The following is a 17102-nucleotide window of genomic DNA, read 5'->3' on the forward strand; positions in this document are numbered from 1 at the left end:
CTCAACCATGCTCTGATTCTGCCAAGGATAAGAATTAGTGATGTATATATCAACAATGAAATCCACAGTGGTTCAATTGTTAGAGGAAGCCAGAGCACTAAATTTTATTTCTATGAGATTGAACCACAAAGATGAAAACCAGCTGCACCTTGACTAAAATTGTAGATATCATTCTGTACTAATAATGATCCTTGTTTAATGGAGAAAATGGACTACATTGGTGACAACCATACCGTGAACTGAGACTGAGAAAGATCAATGTTCTGGCATACTGAATCAACATCTTTGAGGACAAGGAATAGGATTTATCCTCTGATTACCCAGTTAAAGGGTGAAAAAGATCCTGATATGATAATTGGCATGGGCAGCAGTCCTTCTGTTCATCAAAATTCCCCACTGGAGGAAAGGTAAGCAGTATTTTCCTTGATGAAAGCACACATCTTGTAAGAAATTGAATTGAAACTAACAGGAGAAGAGGAGCTTCCTGTAGATGTGTAAGGCAAACAAATCTATCTGGGGGCAACTTAAGAACCAGAAGATAGTTCTGCTATGCATAAAGGGAGTACAGGAACTTAACCCACTTTTAATTCATAGAGATAGGAGAGGAATCCTAACTTAAATGCCATTTTTTCCCATACATACTTTCTTGCTTCTTAGTCTATTCTACCATGATATTTCCTGTCATATCAGAACATGATCCTAAAATGCTTTGTAGACATTCCACACTGCCCTGCATTCTAGGGCAATCTGTGCTTTACAACTCTGAGCTATCAGACAATAGTAATGAATGTCACTTTCCAGAAATGAGATTAATGTTATGAACAATTTGTTCAAAAGAAGAATTTAAAAGGCACACCATATAAACAGTGCAAGGATCTGTACACTACAAAGGTGATTTTCTGAACAAGAGGGGAAATATTAACATGAAACTGAACTAAAACCAGTCTGAGAATATGGAGATTGAAAGAACACTTGTAAGATGCAGATGTGTAATCCTGCATAAGATGTCATGGAGATGAATGCTGACACAAATCTTAAAAGCCCTAGGCAGGATTTCATGGTAATAGTGAATAACTAACAAGTGAATCAGATCCCTCGACCCAAAAACTATCCAGAAGGCAGAAATGCCCTTGTTACCAGACAGTTCAGTTACAAAACTCTGCTTTAACTTAGAGGGAATGCTGAACCTCAGGATGAACAGGGCCAAGAGAAATTCACGCTGGCTAAGTAGACCTATCTCTCTTTTTAAACGGACATGTGCTTACTACCTCAAGGTAGAAGTAAGTTCAGAATGTTTTATTCTTGTGCATTATAGCATTTACACAAATCACAACAATTAAAAAAACATAGTTGCAAGTAATTTCTACATATTCTTTAAGATGTCCTAGGACTTTAGGTTGCTCTTTTTCACTTATAACAATGTGCTTGTGCACTAATATATTCTTCTTGTCTATACTACAGCAAGTGAGCTTAAGATTTATAGACAATTTTCACTGCCTTACTTCCTGAAACTTTCATTGCCTTGGATCATATTTTCCTGGCAAAGTAAACACTACCATTATATTTGCAAACTCTTTCCCAGTGATACTTAATACTGTTGGCAATTTTTCATGAACAAAGTGAGCTAAAGTCTGCTTGAGTTTGCACCAGTGGATAATATATTGGTTCTCTGGCATAAGTTTCTGTATATGAAGTACAGAGAACTAGAGCACAAATTGTGCTTAACATATAATAAAACAGTGCCTGCCCCTGCTTACTACTAAATACAGGTACAATGTCACAGCTGGACACATAACCAAGCTAGGACAGGAGGACATTGTCAACAGGGACACCAGAATACCCAGGTCAACTTGGCATACAATTTGCAGGCTCACAGAGAAGCATCAAGGGTTTTAATAATTACAGATTTTCCTTCAATCATGTAAATATGCAAGAGCTTGTAATTAGGTCACTTGTCTAGTCCTTATTCATAGCAGTTTGCTATAGTTCTGACATGGATTTCAGACAGAATCTGAAGGACAGAATGTAGCTTTGCAAATTGATTCACAGAACACCCTCCATATACAGTGACAGCAAAAAGGAAGGAGCACAGCTTTTGGCAGAACTAACAGTGATAAGCAGATAATTGCCATCATTATTGGAACAGACAGGGAAGGCAAATAGGGATAGATGAAAGATGGATAAACAGAAGAGGCCAAGATTTTAGGGTATTTGTAATTATTAAGCTACTGTTTACATGAAACATACTGAACTGTGCAGTGTCTTAATTTACTTTAGGCCCAAAGTCTATCACTCAGCCAAAACGTGTGTACTTCTCCTATGTTTCAATTTACATGAAAACTCCAAAGCAAAAAGAGAGGAAGCAGAATTGTATTGCTCACTCCTAAATAATTCCAGATTGAAAGATAGTGGATAGACCTGGGAAATTAATAAAATGTGCGATTAATTAAATCAAAAATTAAATGCTCTCTTTTATTATTATTATTAATCACAGCAAATTTTTGCTGTGATTAAAAGTGCTCAGGGAGTAAAAAAAGAGAAAGATAAGATGGCTAAAGTAAACCTCCCATTTAAATCAATTCATCTTTACAACTACAGAGTGATACAAGACAGGCTACTCCTATAATCATCTCTAAACATTCTGAGAGGTCTTTACTGGTGAAAAATTGAATTTATTTAACGTGTTTAAATGTGTGCAAAGTTGTTTACCACATAAGATTTTACTTTGCAAATTGTTCTTTCCCAAACAGTGATGCAGATCAATTTAATTAATAACAAAATAGTTGAGTTTAGTTTTAAGTGACAGGCTGATATTTTGTGTTCTCCTCAGTTTAATAAACTGCCAGTAATCATCAACAAATTTTTCAGAGGCTATAGAGGTAATAAGTTAACAGTAGGTACAGAGCCAAATTACCAATTTGTTAAGACGCTAAATGAAAAGGAACATATTGATAGAGAATATGTATACCAGCAAGAAAAATAAATAAATGATATTTCCTTATGGCAAGTGGGACAAAACTCTAAGAAACAAGATAACTTAGTGAAAAAAAATCCCTGCTTTTGAATAACTAAAAAAATTTCTAAGAATATAAATCACTTAAAAGCAATTAGAATAAAAAAAATGAAAACAAGTAAGCTCTGTAATTTTAGTGTAGATCTCAAAAAGATCACCATTACTAAAAGAATCTTTCATTTCTTAAAATGTTGCAGCCACTGTATTTTTTAAAGACTAGTGAAAAATTTTTAGTATAACTATAGATAAAAATGGCTTAGGAGAACTCACAGTAGTGCTAAAATTATCTAGATTACATAAGAGGAAGGACACATTTCATAAAAGTATTGTGTAATATTTTGCCCTCATGTAACCACCAGTTTGTAAGTTGCCATGAGAGAGTCTATTTTCCTTCAATTATTCTATTTCTTAAACATCAATTCAGGCACCAGTTTCTTTCTGAATTTTTCTTCTTTTGTTAGAGATAAAAGAGAAATTATACATTCAAAAATATGAATTTGAAAGTTCTGTGTTGCTGTAGCATTAAACTTTTCTAAATTACTGAAGATGTAATAGCAAAGGAAAAGTAAAAAAAAAAAAGGAGCTGCTTACATTAACCTTTGCAAATGTCTCTTTTTCTAGTAAAGAAAATCAAAACCAAATTAAATTGAAAACTTGATGGGCAGCAAATTCACAAGCAGACAAATCACACAAAAGTGTTTCACTTTAAAATAGTTTGAAGCAAATATCAATACTAACTCAAAACATGCAAGAAGTAATCAAAGTAATAAAACAATTTTACCACATTTTGTCATGGAAGGCACTTGAGAATATCCACCTCTAATCTTAAAATACACTAATATTTTCTGATTTTCTTTGTTTTTTTCTTAAATCTATCTTTTCTTCCCCACTTCCCATTCTTCTTCTCAAAAGCTGAAAAACATCATCTTGATGGAAGTATCCAGAAATAAAAGTATGGAATCCAGGTCTAATTTTTCTATATAAAAGGGAATTTTGTGTATAAAGGAGTTCATGCACCTTAAGCTCAAAACGGATATAAATTTTAATCAAAGTTTAGACAAAGTTTGCAAGATTTGTTCACAGAATCTTCTGAGTTGGAAGTGACCCAGAAGGATCATCAATCCAACTCTTAAGTGAATGGCCCAGGGCCCATACAGGGATTGAAACCACAACTTTGATGTTTTTATCAGCAGGCTGTAACCAACTGCTAGGTGGCAGAGAATGTCTGAATGTGACTCTAAAATAGATGTAATTAATTTTGGTTTCTTGTTTGCTTTATCTGAAAATAGATATAAACCTGAAACAACCTTAATTCAAACCATATTTTATGCAGTGAAAAAGAGAGAGACAGCAAGGAAGTTACTCCATTGATGAAGATTAAATCCACTCTACAACAAACACAGTGCCATCAACCGAGAGAAATCATAAGATTGAGGCAACATTTCAGAACACATAACAGAATCCAGCCCTCTGTAGTTAAAAGGCCTGGACACCTTCCAGTACAAAGAATTGAACATAAAATTCACTGCTGCTGTACCTTGTGTCTCTTCCCATCTATGTCTATTTTATTTTAAGTTACCCCTTCAACATCATTATAACTTACTGTGCACAAAGCTAGATGCACCAAAGAGCTGACAGGTTGGAGTCAGTAGCTGCAAGAGCGTATTGCTATAGAATTTTCTCTTAGATTTATACAAGTGTTTAGAAATGCAGAAAATCAAAATTGTTAAAACTTAGTAACTTGAGTTTAGAATGGAACAGTTAAAGGAAAATTAGCTCTCAGTGAAACACTGTTTTAGATTGCTGTGACCACAAAGGGCCACAGCTTTAGAAAATCAGCTTACAACCTTTACAGCCACTGTTGTAGAAAATATATTTATATACACCTATGTGAATGCTTGATATGATTTGTGTATCTACATGTTTCAAGGCAACATTAAAACACGCACTCAGCTTTGAAGATATATATCTTTCTTGAGTTATCCATTTTAACACATTGAGTTGTAATAAATAAAGCTGACACCTTGCAGCATTTCTAACAAAGTAAATGCAAGTGTATTTTAAAGAAAAAATGTAAGAAGTAATTTCATTTAAATCATAGTCTAATGGATGGGGAAGGAAGGAAAGGAAGGGAGGAAGGAAGGGAGGGAAGAAGGGAGGAATTACACACTAACTTGGCAGCTGACATCCATTCCAGCTTCCAGAAGCACCTGCACGACAGCTTTGTGGCCATTACGAGCAGCAAGATGCAAAGGAGTGTGTTTTCTTGTATTACAGTTCATCAGATTTGGATAGGCTTTGATGATCATTTTCACAACGCGCAGACGTCCATAAAGTGCTGCCAGATCCAGAGGTGTTTCCAGTTTGTTGTTTCTTATTGTGGGGTCTGTCAGCTCTTCTAGCAGAACAGCAACAACTTCTGAATGACCATATTGAGCTGCACAATGCAATGCTGTTTCATTTTCATTGTTCTGTTAAAAAATCCAAAAGCATCAGAAATTCATGTTTAATCCACAACAGAAATGCTCAGCTTCTATAAATTGCTTCCGTGAGATCACTACAGAGGCAGAGTTTATAACATAATGTATGGTAATATATGTTAAATGCTTCAAAATTACTCCGCTGAAATTTTAATAATAACACATTAATACTTCAGCTTGCCACTCTCAAGCAGATGAGCTCCCTATGTGTCTACATTGCTCCCAATCCATTTTAACAACATGCCCCTCAAAACCTTGCACCTCATGATATGCCAAAATCTGTAACCTTCTTTGATTCAACTGTTCCTGAAATTATGATTGAGTCCTTCTCTTAAAATACTCTGACAGTCTCTTTTCTTGATTTTGCTGGTTTTGTACCATAGCAGTTTGTTATTAGAGAAATGGAATTATGCAGTAAAACTGTGCAAATGTATCAGGCACAAGGTCAGTTTCATGTATCACTATAAAAAGCTACTATCCAAACAACAATTAAAACTTGGAAGACAAAAGAGCAAAGACAGCAATACACAAAGACTCAGCAAATCACTTAAGCAGTTGGTCTTCTCAGGACTCCAGAGAGAGGTATCTATGTGTTTTAAGGCATATGTGCATGCTGTGGACTGAACAGGTTTTTGCTTTATAAAAGCAATGCCCTCCAAGTGTTTCCCAAAATATTACTCAATAAACTTAATAATAAATATTGAGAATAAGCATTATATTTTTAAATTGTTTCCTTCCAATTCCATCTGTGTACTTGCAACAGCAAAGAGACAAATAACTTCAGGCAAAGACAAAGGAAATAGTTTATGAAGCTCTCTGAATTCTATATGTCATCTACATTATTACTATATCATATGCAGACTTTACAGTGCTTTAAAATACACTAGATGTTATAAATTGTACAAGTATATACATTGACTGCCTCTTCTGATAACTTATTTATAAAATATTGTGACAGTTTAGGAATGTTGTAAAAGTACAAAATCAATAAGCTAATGTGCTATATAAAAAATTAAGATTAGTGTAAACTCAGAAAAGCTACTAAAGAAGGGAAGATATATAATTCTAAAGGAAGGAAAAGTGTCAAATCTGAATCCATAGTTCTATTTTTCAAGGAGACAGCTGAAGGAAGTTCAGGGGACAGAGAACTGAAAATAGAAAAAAACAATTGTCTTTTAAAAGACAGAAAGAGTCAGAGAAATGAGGCTTTGGACTCTTACTCAAAAGCTAGCTAGGATAAGAATATCCATGTTGCACAGTAAAAACTAGAAAGGAGGAAAAGGCAAGATTTGTCTTTTGGTAATGATGTTTCTAATTCTGTAACCAAGAACTCAACTCTTGGGTTTGTGGTTTTAACAACACTGCTGTCATTTTCATCTCTTGCAATCTAAGATGACTCAGATGAACTTGGGAAACAGAAGAGACAGATCAATACATTCAGGTAAATCAATGTTGCAGTCAAACTCATGGGTGTCTGCAACACCACACAAGATCTGAGAGATTGGAGTGTGTTTCCTGCTGAACTGCAACACAGAGGCTGGAGAAGATCTAGGTGGAGAAGCTTCCACTGGCAGACATGGCTTGATGTCTAGTAAGTATTTAAATCATCGTGCATTATTCAGACCACTGTGTGGGCTTTCTTTATGGCACAGACCAGAAATTCAGATTAAAATGTATATACTGTCACAATACTACACTGCTGCAATGTTCTATCAACTACCTGAAACAAGTTTTTTGTGCTCTAGTGACTTCTAAGATATCTTTAAGTAGGACTGAGCAAAGCAACTTTCTTATGTACAATTGTACACCCATAAATCACAAGCACAGATTACTAAAATTAATTTCTAATTTTTTAATATTTCCTGGACAGCTAGATGAACAGGCAATTGCAGCCTGATTTTGTGTACAATTAAATATGAATATCAGATAATTGCACACCAAGTGGACAATCATGGTAATTTTTGCCTACTGTTACTGTATTTATATGTCCAACGGACATAGTTACACAGAGAAGTTATACATGTAACTATATTGGCATTCTGGGAGGTAAATAACAAAATAGATGTTTACAATTAAATATCTGTCCAACATCTGTTCATGTCTGAGTGTTTTTTTCAAGAACTTATGGAAGTACTAATTGAACTATTTCAAATCTTATGCCAATGATGCTAATATTGTAGCTTAAAAGTATTCTGATTAAATTTTCAAAGAAACAAAAGTTAAATTTGCTGTGGCCCTTTTCTCAAAATGTGATAGACAGATACAGACACAGAGATCTCTATCCAGGTCTCTACAGATAGACATCAAGCTGTACAAATCACTGCTGCTGAGCAGCAAACTGGAATCTGCTCCCTCTGGATAAAGAATATCCAGCTGAATTTTCACCCAAAGGCATATTGAAAAGATACATTTTAAAACAGCCTGATGCACAAAGGCAAAATATTATTTTCAGATGTATATTGTTGAACATTTTTCTATGGTTTTTTATTTGCCAAATAAAAGCTACATTTCAGTTCAAGATCAATTGAACTGATACAAAATTATAAAGAGCCACATACCACTGAAATAAAGCAGAAGAATGCAACCTGGGTGAACATGATAATTAAATTACCTACATATATGTCCTCAGAACGAGCATTGCACATATTGTGTTATCAGAACTGAGAGGTACTACCTAATTAAAACTTTATAGTAAAGCATTCTTCCTTCTTCAAAATGTAAATTAATAAATTCAATTCAGATAGAGAAAACAAAACATATTTTAAACCTTCAAAGAGTAAATTAAAACTTGTTTAAATGCCCTTTAAATTTATCTACTCTGACAAGTTAGTACTACTTATATAAAATAAATCAGCTTAGAATGGAGAGGAAAGGAGACTATTGATTTTAAAGTAGTTTGTCTTCATATCTCTAAAGTCACATACTGTTTTGAAGTAATATTTTAAAAATGTGAAAAAATTCTTCAAGAAATTACCAATAATTTAGTGCTGTTGCCTGTATTTTCAGTTCCAAGCATAAACAATTGTTTCTGGAGTACAGAAAGTTTGTGTTAATAGTCATTGCAATGAGCAGGTGATTTGCTAAAAAAATATCACCATGCAAATCACCATTCTGTAATTAGAGCTTCAGATTTGATATCCAAGGGCTAAATAATACATCTAGTGCTGAAGAAAGAGCGTAGAATCCTTGTAAAAATTTCAGATACTTCATGATATGTTAGCAACTACAAGACAGATTCTACACCTGAATGGTTCTAGAAAAAGAAAGATCAAGAAATAAGCAAGGTAAAAGGTAAAAAGAAGGTAGGTAAAAAGGTAAAAAGAACCAAGGTAAGGTAAAAAGAGTAGACCAATATTATGTAAACACAGTATTTTAAAAACAGTATCTAATATTAATGAATAATATTTTTATTATTAGTAGTTACTCTTATGGTCCAAAGGACCTTGTTCAGAAATAAGGAAAGCATTCCATGATTCAGCTTTTAACCTTTTTCAATTTTTTCATTATTTGTTACAAGTGTTATTTCACGGGCATGAACCTGATTTTTTGTAGCCTTTCTCTGAATCTCTTCTTTTCCACCGACAGCCCGAACTCAGGCTGGTGTGGCTGCCAACTGAACTGCGCCTTCACAGCCCTGCATCTCATCAGTATTTGCAGACTGTGCTACATCATTTAGCTGCTAAGGAGGTGTGCCACTGCAAAATGTACAATCTATCTTGAGGTCTATTCATTAGAGTGCAGATTAGAAAATACATTATAGAGACAGTTATTGTAGCTCGGCAGTCTGATAGTGAAGAAGTACAGGAAGTATCAAGAGAATGAATGGCTATCATGAATATTATAAAGGCCCTTGTGAAGCCACGATTAAACTGTGGGTAAATTCAGGACATTTATTGTATAGCTGTGAAGTCCTTTTTTCTTTGCCAAGCAAGTTTTAAATCTCCTAAAGTCCGTGCAAGTACTGTACAAGCAATAATAACTCAAGTACTGATTTAACAGACCTTTCCAAAGGATGCTCAACTCCTTTTTTTTATCTGTGTGTTTTGATGCTGAACTTGAAAAAGGAGACTTCGTATATCACTGGGCCATTTCTTTGTCACATAATCCCAAAGTAGAGTAAGTCAACAAGACATTTGTTTTTATAAGCTTCTTGCTATTTTCTCTATTATGAAATGAGAATTTAAATTTAAAAAGGAGGAGGAAATGGGAAATTCTGGAAACACCTATCTATATGCTGAATATATTCACAAGTAGTCAACTAGAAGAAAAACAATACAAAAATAAGGCTTTAATAACTAAATAATTAGATAGAGAAAAAAGGAGTGAAAGAATATATGCAAGACAGAGAAAGGAATGACCTCGGGATGGTCTTACTTTATATATTAAATCAGGAAGACAGTTTCCTGAGAAGTTCCACCAAGAAGTAAATAACTCTGTAAAAGAAGTTTGTCTGCGAGTTACTCAGTGTGAATTTAAATCAAATCTACTGACTTCCCATTGAAATTCACTTTTACTTATGTAAACATGATAAAAAAGTAATGCAATATGGTTGACTACTTTGAAAAAACCTTTTTTCTAATTTAGTGTTGCAGCTGGCTTAAATCAGAAAGACTGTGTGTGCACTTTTTTTCCTTCTAAATAAAATATAGTAAGAGCTGCAAGAGAAACTCTGAAATTCATACACTAGTGTTAAATGAATTGAGGGGTAAAATCAAATGCAGAACTTGAAAAATATTGGTTTTGCAGGCTATTTTGGAACTGAATTGAACTTCTGGAAGTTCATGATGTGCCACTGAGAGAAGTCTGTGTTTCATTTGGATAATTTGGAGAAGTTGGCAAATATGTTTAAATTTAGGCATTTACATCATATGGATGCATCCTGGACTCTTTCTTCATATTTCAGAAGAATTGTTGAATAGTTTTAAAGAAATGTGGGTGGGTTTTGTGGCAATTACAATTTGATGCACAGGCAAATTCTACAGCACACTCAATCCACAAAAATTTCAGAAGTGTTCACATTTTTTCCTGTAAATTTTTCACAATTCCTATTCTATATATATAATTGGAATATATTTTATTCATATTTCATAAGATCTTTATACTTATGCCTTATGTTATTCACATTTTTCCCTGAAAAAAAGCCAAATACTGCATGTTGACCTGTATGTGGCTGTTATTTATTAACCATTTTTTTCATAGATTAGGATTTGTTATCAATTTTGCAATTTTATGATGAAAGCTGCCACAATAAATGTTTTAGCTATCCAGATCTGTTTTACAGAAATAAATTGTAAGTAGTTTATCTGTTAACAACACACCTTTTTATTTTATTATCAATGAACAAATTTTGATCTCATACTACTTTAATTCTTTTTATAATTTACATAATTCTAAATCTTCATCAATGAAGTTAAACACTTCTATTTCTGCAACGTCACCATATTTTGTGATTTAAAACATACACCATGCCTGTCAACTAAGACTCCTACATTAAGTGATAGAATTCTTCTTACATAACTGTTATGCTGTAACTGTTCTCGGTGTGTAGAGCTGCCAGTCTACATTCCACCACCCCCATAATATAATTGTCATTTAACTGTTTGTCTCTTTACTCTTTGTTCCAATTTTATGTAATAGGAACAGCAGGGGGCATTCAGAGCTTTAGATGCTGGATATGGTTGCATATGATGCTATGATGCTACTTAACTGCATTTTGAAAGTGTAGAATGCAGTTCGATCAATTTACAATATACCATATAAAATCCATTATTGCATCTAATATACATTTATGCATCATGAACTTGTCATTTATTTCTTTGTTCAGTCATCCATTGCTTTCCCATAAGTTCTTTTATTCATTTCTCTCACACAGAATTCCAAGCAGGTACATGAAAATAAAAATATATTACAAATTAGTTGGAATAACTTTTAAATCATGAACAAAATTATTTTCTTAAAATGCAAACAATTACATCTTCATGTGATGCTTAAAAAAACACCAACAACAAAAGCAGAGGAAAGAAGTCTGACTTGAGTGCACTACTTGCTGTGGTGAAAAAGTGCAATGAAAAATGGCTGTCCTTATCTCCAGCTCTCTGAAGAAAAAGGAAAGAAAAGTAATCCAGGATTTCTTACAAGCCACAGCTTCAGCTCCAGAGAGAAGTTAATAGAGCATTGAGGAATCACCTGCCTTACAGAGCCTATCTGCAAATAAGCAAAAGCCTCAGAATCCTACAGGCTCACAGAACACACAACAGGTGTCAGGGTGAGGATGCCTCTCAGGGGTTATTTGAGGATATGTGGATGGAGGTGCCTCTGTAACACAACATTCCCTCTTTCTGGGATACAAAGGCTATTCTCCTGCACTGAGTGCTAATTAGCAGGGGGAAGTTGGTGCCAGTAAAGTAGCCCACATAATAAACCTGGCCATTGTCTAGAGTGGAACGCCAAGGAATTTACAAGGTCAGAAAAACTTTGTATACATGAGTTTAACTTCAAAGTTTGATATGCTCAAGATTCCCTTAAAAGACTTAAGATGCAACATTTCTTGTGAGGATTGCTCACATGTTTTCTATTATAAGGTTTTTGGGTTAAATACATAAACAGGAGGACATCTGAGGACCTTTTTTGAATCAGTGGGGTTTAGAAGTATAAGCTGCATCCCTGCTTATTTGCTCCAGTGATCAAACCAGATACAGCACACCTAATCAAGTCTGACAATATTCTAGAAGTCTGGGGATATATGTGGGATTGGGGAGAAGTAGGTTTGAATTTACATTTCTCTTTCTGATCTTACTCAAATATCTTTCTGACTCTCACCCTCCCAGGAGTTCCTACACAGCTTCCAGTATTCTGTCAATAGAACATACATAAGGTCTTCATGCAAATACAGGACACGTGATTCAATAGTTGCTTTTTGTTTTGTTGCATAAATAAAACTGAAAAAACCTCTCCTTGACAAAGGGTAATCCTACAGTTCAACTAGTTTCATCCTACATAAAACAGCTGAGGAGAATGAGAAAGTTGGAGAATTATGTTAATCTGAAACTGAAATCACAGAATGACAAATTTTGAGTATCATTTTTTTCTTGAATGTGTCAGAGTATTACAGGATGTAATACTCTGACACATTCTGATTTTACAGAAGACTGTCACATGGACATATTTTATTACTTCACTTTCCTATAATTCCTGCACTAGTATTGATACTCATATCTTAGTTATTTTACGGATTCCAGTAGCTATGTGTATAACCTCGGATATCAAATAGATATGTTAACTTTTTTGATATATCAAATAGCCTGGTTAACTGTTTGTCATCTAGGTCTCACATTTCTTATCTTCTCACAGTTTGCCTTCTGGCCACACTAATGTCGACACTAAGAACAATTAATTTGTTAGATTGCACTTTGCCATTTGAGGTGCTCTGGGGTGCCAAGTGGGACCATACCTGGACTTCACCACTCACTCCACGAGGACCTGGAAATTCTGAGCACCCTCTGTCACACCCTCAGGCCCACGCAGATGTCTCAGGTACTGCACGGTCTCAGAAGATACTGCATTACTGCATTACCTGAATCCCCCTTTTAGTCACCTGAATAGCCCTGTTGGCTCCTGTGACTACACAGCCCACACCTCTGTGGAACCAGAAGGTGCACATATAGGCAACGCAGACATTATAGCTTAGATCTGAATTAGGAGCTGGCTCCCACCTTCACATTCCAACTCTGACTACCCTAGCAAATGCAATTGCTTAATGGTTACTATCTGCATTTCACAGCCTACTTCCAGTTCTCAAGCAGCTCAGTCAAATTTTAATCAGCTTCTTTCTATTTCTAAGCACTAATCCTATGAATGGACCACGTAAGAATATACAGAATAAAAACAGAAGGTGTACCATATGTTTGACAACAGAATGCAACAGTAATACTCCCATGATTTTTTCTTGGTCTTTTTCTATTTATGTGTCCTTTCTGCTGCATGGGTATCCATGCAGTCCATCTGGTTTGTCATTTACCTCTGCATATCTGATTATTTACAGTACTCTTAAAATGTACTAAGGACATTAATTTTATCTCACATATTTTCAGGAACTTAGTATCTAATAGAGTAAAAAATACACAGTTTGTGCAAATTTACACCTATACAGAAAAGATGGAAAGTTAGAGTATGCCTTCATGTGAACTTTCCAAAACAAACAAAGTCTTTCCATACTTTTTAAATCTAATATTCTTTAAGTCAGTGCCTATTCAGAAGGAGGTATTGGGTATGCTTATAATAGAAGATTTTATCAATCTTTGAGAAGAAATTACTGAAACAATGAAAAATAGACCTTTTTTAACTTGTCTATAAATTGGTCAGACCCAAAAGAATATGTGCTGGGTTTTTGGTTTTTTTTTCTGATGATGCACACAAATATTTTTTACCACTTTACCTGTTCATTCACTCTGGAGTGTGATGGTCCATGATGGATGAGAATCTTCACAATATCTACATCTCCTCTCCAAGCAGCCAAGTGAATAGGAAAGTAACCTTTATTATCTGCTACATTGGTTGATGCTTCATACTGAAGTAATTTGAGAACTATATCCCTGGAAAATAGGAGGTAAATCTAAAAATCGACAGGAAGCTAATTTTATTAAGTTTTCACATGAACATACATATGACCAATATTTTTATCCTGTAAAACAAAAAAAAAAAAACCAAGCCTGTGTTTCAAGTGAAACAGCTACAAGAAGTGAAGACCAACAATTTCTGAAAATGAAACAGATATTGAAACACAGACAAAATGCCATTACTTGTAATGATTCTTACTTATTATGAACACCAACAATATTATCATCAGATCTTGATTTGTTTCTTTCAATAGGATCACCTGGCCACCAAATCTTTTTTAGAATTTGCCTGTACAGAACATGTGCATGTCCCTCAAGGCACTAAAGGCAGAGAAGTACTCTTGTCTCCATCACTGCTGAATTCTGGAGGCAAGATGACAAGAGGATAGTTTGATGGACACATTTCTTACCATAAGGCTTTAGCAATAGTCTTTCCTCTTCTTTAAGTCATTATCTCAAAGATAGTCAGGAAACAATTTAATTATGATCTAGCTAGATATATGAAATAACTTCTATGAAAAAACTGCTATTTTCATTTCCCACGTTCAGCTGCCTTGTAGCAGAGAGGTGAAAAGTGACTTATAACCATTTTAATTCTCTTTATATTCCTTTTGGTGTGGCTTATCATACATTAAGTGAAAAATTAGCATACGTTGGTATATTGCATCCCTGATTTTTAAGCAGTCTCCTGTACTTAACTTCAAAAGCTGAACTAAAAATCAGCTGTGTGGTATGATAACATTACCAAGTATGTCAGAAAGTAAATAAATTCTGTCTTACTGCTGCATTTGTAGTCTCATAGTTTGACACAGTTTGGCCTCATTAGTTATTAAGCTAAGAGAATCTATGATCCAGTGTGGGCAGCTCTATGAACACTTTTTACAAATACGGAGACACCAACTTACTGATTTGGCTCAAAAAAAAACAGTGAGGGGAGAGAGCTCAATGTAGCTTATGTTATTACAAAAATAATAACTACAAACTGACTATAAATTAAGACAGAAGATAAATCTAAGGCCATTATTTTTCCAGCCTTGATGGAACCTTATTTAGTTTCATATTGAAAGAAAAATGTGGTGAGCTTTGAGGGAATATATCCAGCTCAAAAGAAACTGCCAGTTGACTTCAGAAGATACTGGAGTCATCACACCTAAGCTTTGAGAAAAATTTTAGCTGGATTTTGGTTACTCCTGACAAGGTCAAATGCCATGAGAACAGACAAAAAATAGCAGGTCCACTACAGAAAGATTTCTGTTACACAAGAAGTTCCAGAAAAGTGACTCCTGAGGGAAACTTTTTAGTACACATAAGGTTTGAGAGACTTCCTATTAAATAATAGTTTTGCAGTAAATGGTCCAATGAGAGCTAGACATAACAGTAGTTCCTTTGAAAGGAACACCAGACAAAGGAAGCATAAACTCAACTAAGTGGAAGAAAATCAGAAGAAAAGCTCAGCACAGATGAAATCTATAGACTACAACATACAGGAATTTTTGGAAGAATCTATTGGGAGATTCAAGTTACAAAAGAGAACATGCATCTCCTTCATCCTTCAAGAATGCCCTGACCCATCACACTTATCTAGGGTGAGTCTTTTTTAGTGCTTTGGCAGAACTTTTCATTTTATGAAATACATTTCAGAGAGAAGACTGAAAGTCCTTAGCCCAGTAACATTACTGGGCTAAGTGAAATTACTTAGGGAGACTGAGATTCCAGTGCTTGCCCCAGATATTATTTAATTACTTATGTAAAGCAGAATCATTTCAAAAAGAAAGAAAATTATCCCAGAATAATCAAGAAGGAGGGAATTCATCACATTCAGTGATAAGCAAGTATTTGAACAATGGTCCAAGTATTCCAGACCAACAAATTCTTATGTTCTTACTTTTCTTGACAAACTCTGAAATCTCCCACGTTAAACCTAATGTAAAGTGGGAAAAATTAAAATCCAAGAAGTTTTTAAAGGACAGGAACTTCTCCTAAGTGGACAGATTCTTGTGTCAAATGATTGCATGCCATTTTGACTTTGAGTATCAAGTCTGAAAATTCAAATAGAGTGTAAAATAATTTATTGGTTATTTGTGATGACTAACAAAATTAGGACCACCAGGTGTCTGTCCAATTCTCTTGCTGGCCATACTACCATTGCAGCAGGATCAGTATAACGGCTGGGGTAAGAGGTCCCAAAACCCTCATGATTTATCACAAAATACCTCATGATGTATTTCAGTTTATTTTAATATAACAAGGCATAATTGTGATGTCAGTTACTGCTACTTATCCTACTGTAAGGGGTCATAGCAGCCAACCCTGGACTTTCCAAAGGCTGTAGTTATATCTGCTGCTGTACATAAGTCCACATTTTTAAGTCCTCCCCAACCTTGGAAGAAGTTTCGTCAATACTGTCTCTGAAATCATCATTTGACTTTTGTGTGTTTGGGGGTTTTATAGTTTATATTGCTAGGATTCACTTGAAACCTCTGATAGTTTCAGTGTTTATACAGCAATATTTTTAACTTTCTGTGTAACTATTACCATATAGCTTGTATTAAATATACTAAAGGCAGTTTTCATCTATTTAAAATCAGAAATCTTTGCAAGACAATGCTTGGGGTTTGGTTGCTCAAAAATTAGCAACAGCACAAGAAACAATCCATAAATCATGAACTGTAGCTATGATATTTTATTAAAAAACCTTTCCTAGGTTTTTTCCCCTCCTGAGGAGCTGAGAGCCTCAGGAAAGAAATGTAAACAATAACTATCTGCTGCTGTGGAATGCAACAAGTGCATTTGCAATTGGTCCATGTGGATTGTTTTCAATTGATGACCAATCACAGCCACCTGTGCCAAGGCTGTGAGCAGTCACAGGATTTTGTTATGCATTCTGTTCTACTCCTGTTCTTTGTAGCCTTCTGATCATCTTTTCTCTCTGTTCTTTTAGTATAGTTTTAATGTAGTATTTTAGTATAATATATAACATAATAAATCAGCCTT

The 17102-nt window shown here is 34.7% G+C and overlaps 1 protein-coding gene across 1 annotated transcript in view; it reads right to left on the reverse strand.

Moving 5' to 3' along the window:
* ANKS1B (ankyrin repeat and sterile alpha motif domain containing 1B) overlaps positions 1-17102 on the reverse strand; it is a 406509-nt gene that overhangs the window by 342604 nt on the left and 46803 nt on the right. Inside the window, exons 3-4 of the mRNA XM_041409745.1 lie at positions 13928-14084; positions 5188-5484 (exon numbers count right to left, since the gene is read on the reverse strand). Of these exons, the coding sequence (XP_041265679.1) occupies positions 5188-5484; positions 13928-14084 (454 nt within the window). The remainder of the gene's footprint in view (positions 1-5187; positions 5485-13927; positions 14085-17102) is intronic.

This window comes from Onychostruthus taczanowskii, unplaced genomic scaffold, assembly GCF_017590055.1.
Source record: "Onychostruthus taczanowskii isolate IOZ18803 unplaced genomic scaffold, ASM1759005v1 scaffold31, whole genome shotgun sequence".
Taxonomy (NCBI): domain Eukaryota; kingdom Metazoa; phylum Chordata; class Aves; order Passeriformes; family Passeridae; genus Onychostruthus; species Onychostruthus taczanowskii.